Source organism: Bombina bombina, chromosome 9 (genome assembly GCF_027579735.1).
Source record: "Bombina bombina isolate aBomBom1 chromosome 9, aBomBom1.pri, whole genome shotgun sequence".
NCBI classification, from domain to species: Eukaryota; Metazoa; Chordata; class Amphibia; order Anura; family Bombinatoridae; genus Bombina; species Bombina bombina.
Genome location: NC_069507.1, coordinates 198,620,536 through 198,628,177, shown reverse-complemented (window position 1 = coordinate 198,628,177; position 7,642 = coordinate 198,620,536). Strand labels below are relative to the sequence as shown.

At 34.7% G+C, this 7,642-nt stretch overlaps 1 protein-coding gene across 1 annotated transcript in view; it reads left to right on the top strand.

Moving 5' to 3' along the window:
* Positions 1–7,642, top strand: part of PYROXD2 (pyridine nucleotide-disulphide oxidoreductase domain 2) — a 214,253-nt gene that overhangs the window by 65,278 nt on the left and 141,333 nt on the right. The window contains exon 7 of the mRNA XM_053692557.1: positions 1,470–1,531. Coding sequence (XP_053548532.1) covers positions 1,470–1,531 — 62 coding nt within the window. The remainder of the gene's footprint in view (positions 1–1,469; positions 1,532–7,642) is intronic.

Here is a 7,642-nt window from a genome sequence, read left to right as displayed (position 1 = left end):
ACTTTGACTAGAGCTATAGGAATGTGCAATTATGGGACTTCTGTACGTCTGTGAGCTAGGCATTGACTCAAATTCAATCAGTAAACATATGTTTTGTTAAAGGGACATGATTCCCAAAATTTTTCTTTCATGATTCAGAAAGAGCATACGATTTTAAATAACTATAATTTACTGCTATTATCTAATTTGCTTCATTATCTTTGTATATTGTGTTTAAGAAGTAGCAATGCACTATTGGGAGCTTGCTGGGGACCAATAACAAAAGGCGTATTTGTGCAACTAGCAATCAACAGTTTCTGAGCCTACCTATGTATCCTTTTCAACAAAGGATATAAAGAGAACAAAATAAATTGGATAATAGAAGTACATTTGAAAGTTGTTTAAAATCACATGTTCTATCTGAATCGTGAAAAAAATAATTGATATCCCTTTAACATTGAAAGACGGCTTCTTTTAATTGTTCAAATTCTATAATTTAATTTTTTTTGTTAAAATTAGTTTGATATATTTGCTATTCCTTTTGGAAATAATAGTAACAAATTCAAATCCAATATTCGTCTGAAACTAATGCCCACATGAACGAAATTTGGCCAAACCGAATGTTGGAGAAAAATACAAATGTTTTGGACAAAACAATTTCACTATTTCAGGGGATTAACTAGTATTTTAAATATGACATAACAAACCATACATATGTATGTATATATATATATATATATATATGCAGGAAGCCCTCAGTTTACACCGGGGTTAGGTTCCAGAAGGAATGGTTGTAAATCGAAACTGTTGTAAATTGAAACCCAGTTAATAATGTAAGTCAATGGAAAGTGAGGGAGTTCCAGGCCCCTCTCAAAATTGTCATAAGTAACACCTAATACATTATTTTTAAAGCTTTGAAATGAAGACTTTAAATGCTAAACATAATAAAATAATCACACAACACAGAATATATAATTAAACTAAGTTAAATGAACAAAAACATTTGCTAAACAGCATTATAAACCTAATAAAATAATCACACAACACAGACTTCACTTGCATTTTTCTGCAAACAGTTCTAGCTATGCATTCCAATCTGGACTGATTTATAGACAGGAAGATCTTGTTCCTTTGAAATATGTTCGATAGCTCAGGTCTGGTTAAACTGATTAATTTCAGCTTGCTTGGCTTTGCTGCAACACAAGCGGACAGCTCCACCTACTGGCTATTTTAATGAATGCACTGCTTCTCAATGCTTTTCAATAGCAGTCACATGACTGGAAAAAAAGGTTGTTATTCTGAAATGGTGTAAATTGAACCGTTGTAAAACGAGGGCCACCTGTATATATATATATATATATATATATATATATATATATATATATATATATATATATATATATATATATATGTCGTTTTTATAAATATATATATATATATATATATATTTACGCTAATTCACTTTTTATGTTCCTTCTTTACATATTTAGGTCTTACACTTGGTAGCCAAATTCCTAGCTATTATGAAGTTCTTACAGCTCCAATATCCAAGGTAAGTACTATTTTTTATTGTTGGCTCCCAAATACATAATCAAGAAAATATGGAAAATACTGACAAACATGGATATATCCAGGAGCAAACCTACTCTACAGAGGGCCCTAGTGCATTGATCTATCATCTAGATAGATGATAGATCAATGATAGTGTGATGATCTGCTGTAGCAGATATTGTTGCAGTGAAAATATTAAGTTTGTATCTCTTTTCCTGAATATAGTCAAGCAATATGGTCTTGATAACCTGACTAGTCAGTAGTGAGAGTTACTGTTATAGATTTAAGCGCAGAGTCTTAATCTGAATTGTCTTTCCAGATTAGATAATATAAGTGCATCAATAATTAATAAGACAAGTAATGATAAAGAACAGATCAGATGAGATATGATCACACAGGTGATTAATGAGATAACTTCAGACGAGATATAACTTCTGTTAAATATGTATCCTCTTCACGCACTCACACATACAACCTTAAAATATATACAAGTCCATTCACATATCCTTTCATCAGGTATTTAGGCAAACTTTGAGATGATGATTTTAGATTCCTGAGGTAAGTAACATAGAATTAGGATAAAATTATATGCAGCGTTTTTGAACAGAGAGAACTTGTACCTGACGACCGGTCCGGTCGGCGTCTTCAGTGTGAGTGCGGCTTCCGGATTGCGGTAAGTAGTTCCGGCGGCTTTGTGATCCAAAAAGCAAGTTAAGTCCGTAAGAACAGACAGGTTGTGAAAGTTGAAAAGTTCGTAACAACTAATGATAAGTGATAACGAAAACCAAGGGGAAAGTAACAGTCCAATAATGAGAATATATTACGAGAGAAAAAGTCAAGTAGCAATATTAACTAGAGAAAACAAAATCACTCTAGTAACAGCAATTTCCAGACAAGGAATGCCTGACCCAAATGTGCTATAAATAGGGAGTTACCTGTTAAAGGCGGGATATACCTTAAAGGTATATCACACACTCCCCCCTTCAAGGTCTCCCCACATCAGCAATGGTTGGTTTCAATGGGTATCGTTTGTGAAAACACTGTATCAAACGCGGTGCATGGATCTCAGAATGTCTTTGCCATGAATTATCCTCAGGTCCAAAACCTCTCCACTTCAGAAGGTATTCCAGATGACGACCACGAATTCTTGAATCCAAAATCCTCTCAATTTCATATTCCTCCTGATCATCTATTTGAATAGCAGGGGGTTTAAGGTTTTCATCCTTATTTGTTGCTTTGTATGGTTTTATTAATGATACATGAAATGTGGGATGTATCTTATAGGAAGGTGGTAATACCAATCTGACAGTAGAAGGATTTACAATTTTGTCTATCACAAAAGGGCCAATAAATTGGTTTGCTAATTTCTTTGAAGGTACATGCACCTTTAGGTTTTTAATCGATAATAAAACTTTGTCACCAATTTTATATAGAGGACTAGGTCTATGATGCATGTCATAATACTGCTTCTGATAATTCTTAGCTTTCGTGAGGTGAGTTTTAACCAACGCTAAACGTTCCTGTAGCTTACTTGAGTAATCTTTGGCAACTGTTGAATTCACCTCAGTATTGGTAATCAATATGTTAGTTGGATGATATCCATAAGTTACATAGAAAGGAGTCATTTTTGTTGATGTTGAAATTGAGTTGTTATATGAAAACTCGGCCATAGGTAAATAATTAATCCAATCATCTTGAAGATGGGATACGTAACACCTTAGATATTGCTCTAATGTTTGGTTTAATTTTTCTGTCATTCCATTGGTTTGTGGGTGAAATGCTGTTGAATACCTGGAGTTTATTTTCAACAACTTACATAAGGATCTCCAGAATGCTGAAGTAAATTGTGTTCCCCTGTCTGTGATAATAGTTGTTGGAAGCCCATGTAACTTTACAATATGGTTTAGAAAAACATTGGCAGTGATGTAAGCGTTATGTAAGCTTTTCAATGGTATAAAATGTCCCATTTTTGTTAAGTGATCTATTACTACTAATATTGTATTATATCGGTGTGATAAAGGTAAGTCTACAATGAAATCCATTGAAATTGTGGACCAAGGCCTATCAGGAACTGGCAGTGGGTTTAACAATCCAATCGGTCCCCTGTGATCAACTTTATTTCTAGCGCAAGTATCGCATGAGGTAACATATTGTTGGATGTCTTGATCCATTTGTGGCCACCAGAAACTTCTTCTTGTTTTTTCTATTGTTTTTTGTATACCTGTATCTCCAGATAAGGGTTCGTCGTGAGTGTTTTTTAATATATGGGTTCTCATTACTTCCGGAACATATAACTTGTCTTTGTGATAATAAAGACCTGTTTCTGGGTTTTTAATACAATTCTTAGGATAATCATCCTCTTTCTGTATTACCTTTATTATTTCCTTCTCCAGAGGAGTTAGTACTCCAATGAATCTTTCAGCTGGTATAATTGGAACTATTGCATCATGATGTGATTCTTCTTGTATTCTCGATAGAGCGTCTGCCTTTACGTTCAAGTGACCAGGTTTGTATGTAATTATAAAATTGAATCTGTCCAAAAATAAGGACCATCTTACTTGTCGAGCAGACAAGGTTTTGCTTTTCTTTAAGTATTCTAAATTCTTGTGATCTGTGAACACTTTGAATGGTTTCTCAGTTCCTTCTAATAAATGCCTCCATTGTTCAAGAGAAGTTTTTATGGCTAATAACTCCTTATCTCCTATGCTATAGTTAATTTCAGCAGGAGAAAATCTTCTGGAGTAGTAACCAACTGGGTTCATCTCTGTCTGTTCCTTATTGTATTGTGATAGGATGGCTCCAATTTCAGAACTGGAAGCGTCTACTTCAAGTACATATTGAAGATTATTATCTGGTATGTGGAGCAGTGGAGCTTTAGAAAAATTTTCTTTTAAGAAATCAAAAGATATCTGTGCCTGTTCTGTCCATTTATACCTTTGTTTCTTACTGGTTAGTTCAGTCAAAGGTTTAACGATGTTAGAAAAATTATCAATACATTTTCTATAGTAATTCGCGAATCCGATAAATCTTTGCAGAGCTCGTATCGATTTTGGTATAGGCCATTGCAATATAGCAGATACTTTTTTGGGGTCCATTTGAATCCTGTTGGGTGTTATGATATAACCGAGGAACTTTATCTTATTCACATGAAAAAGACATTTTTCTTGCTTTGCGTATAGTTTATGCTCTTTTAATCTTGTTAAAACCCATCGAACATGTTTTTCATGTTCTTGTGGATTCTTCGAGTAAATAAGTATATCATCTAGATATACAATGACACAAACATCCAGTAAATCATAGAATATTTCATTAATGAAATGCTGAAAGGTTGTTGGGGCGTTGGTTAACCCAAATGGCATAACATTGTATTGATATAAACCGTATCTGGTCCTAAATGCAGTCTTCCACTCATCCCCTTTTTTGATCCTAATAAGGTTATACGCACCTTTCAGATCTAGCTTGGTGTAAATGTTTGCTCCTTTCAATCGCTCTATGAGCTCTGGAATCAATGGTAATGGATATCTGTTTTTTTATTGTAATGGCATTAAGAGCCCTGTAGTCAATTATAGGTCTTAACGATTTATCTTTATTTTTAACTAGAAACATGCCTGCTGCTGCTGGGGAAGTTGAATGAGAAATGAATCCCTTTCTTAAATTCTCATCCAAGTATGTCCTCAGGAATTTTAATTCTTCTTGTGATAATGGATAAATTTTCCCATGTGGTATCTGCGACCCTGGAACAAGGTCTATAGGACAATCGAAACTCCTATGTGGGGGCAAATTTTCTGCTTCCTTTAGATTGAAAACCTCTGCCAAATCCTGATACAAACCTGGTATTTCTTCTTCAAGTGAAGCTATAACAGTATGAGGGTAACAAGTTTTATTGCAATAGGAAGAGGTTAGTGTAAGTTCTGAGTGTTTCCAGTTTATTACCGGATTATGTAGTTGTAACCATGTATACCCTAAGATTAAGTTATGTAATGCAATAGGTATTACATCAAATTTTATGTATTCTGTGTGACCTGTATTGGATTTAACTAGTAAAGGTACAGTATGATGTGTAATAGGACCTTTTTTTTATCAAAGTTCCATCAATAGACTTAACATACACAGGTGTTTGCTTGCACACTAAGGGTATTTTATTTTTTTCAACAAACACAGAATCAATATAGCTTCCTGATGCCCCGGAATCAATCAACGCCCTGGTTAGGATATTTTCCTGATCCCACTGTAAAGAGAGAGTTAATGTCAATTGTTTATCATCTGAGATGTGACAAATGTGATTTGGGTCTTTATGCTTACCCTTCTTTTGTTTCTGAAGTATTGGACACTCAGATACAGAGTGCTCCTTGTTTGCACAGTATAAACACAATTCTTCTACCCTCCTCCTCATCCTTTCCTCATGAGTGAGAGGTCCTTTAATCGCTCCAATTTCCATAGGTGTAGAATATAGTTGTGGTTTTTCTGGAGTTGAATTATAAGTGATGGTTCGCCTTGTTGATGAGTCATATGACACCCTTTCAGCACGCCTTTCTCTAAGCCTTCTATCAATAGATGTACTTAATTTTATTAGAGCTGGTAAAGTATCTTGCAACTCCTGACGTGAAAGCTCATCTTTTAATGTTTCAGAAAGACCCAGCCTATACTGATTTTTAAGGCTAACCTGGTTCCATTGAGAATCTACTGCCCACATTTGGAAGTCAGTAGTATATTCTTCTACTGTACGCTTCCCTTGTTTAAGTGAGCGTAACTTGGATTCAGCTATTATCTGTGTGTCAGTATCTACATATAAGTTAGACATGGCTTGGAAAAATTCTTGTAATAAATCCAGTATGGGATCATTGTTCTCATAATATCTGTTTGCCCACGTTCTAGGTTCCCCTTGTAGAAAAGAAATAGTGGTGCAAACTTTGATGCGGTCAGTATGGTAAGTACGTGGTCTTAAAGAGAATAGAAGATGGCAAGCATTTTTAAAATCTCTGAATTCATGTCTCTTGCCTGTAAAAGTTTGAGGGTATTGTATGTGGGGTTCTGGTATGTCAGGTTTAGCAGTTACATAGTCTTTGACTATAGTTTTTAGTGCTGCATTTTCTGCTTGAACCTCAGTTAACCCTCTTGCAAGATAATCTAATTTTTGTTGGATATTAGTAAACTGATTTTTTATTTCAGTTGGATCCATTGTATGAAAATCTATAACAGTATTACAACTTAATTCACTGAGGTCTGGAAATTATGTGATGATCTGCTGTAGCAGATATTGTTGCAGTGAAAATATTAAGTTTGTATCTCTTTTCCTGAATATAGTCAAGCAATATGGTCTTGATAACCTGACTAGTCAGTAGTGAGAGTTACTGTTATAGATTTAAGCGCAGAGTCTTAATCTGAATTGTCTTTCCAGATTAGATAATATAAGTGCATCAATAATTAATAAGACAAGTAATGATAAAGAACAGATCAGATGAGATATGATCACACAGGTGATTAATGAGATAACTTCAGACGAGATATAACTTCTGTTAAATATGTATCCTCTTCACGCACTCACACATACAACCTTAAAATATATACAAGTCCATTCACATATCCTTTCGTCAGGTATTTAGGCAAACTTTGAGATGATGATTTTAGATTCCTGAGGTAAGTAACATAGAATTAGGATAAAATTATATGCAGCGTTTTTGAACAGAGAGAACTTGTACCTGACGACCGGTCCGGTCGGCGTCTTCAGTGTGAGTGCGGCTTCCGGATTGCGGTAAGTAGTTCCGGCGGCTTCGTGATCCAAAAAGCAAGTTAAGTCCGTAAGAACAGACAGGTTGTGAAAGTTGAAAAGTTCGTTACAACTAATGATAAGTGATAACGAAAACCAAGGGGAAAGTAACAGTCCAATAATGAGAATATATTACGAGAGAAAAAGTCAAGTAGCAATATTAACTAGAGAAAACAAAATCACTCTAGTAACAGCAATTTCCAGACAAGGAATGCCTGACCCAAATGTGCTATAAATAGGGAGTTACCTGTTAAAGGCGGGATATACCTTAAAGGTATATCACAGATAGATAGATAGATTATAGCTAGATAGATGATAGATAGACAGATAGATAGATTATAGATA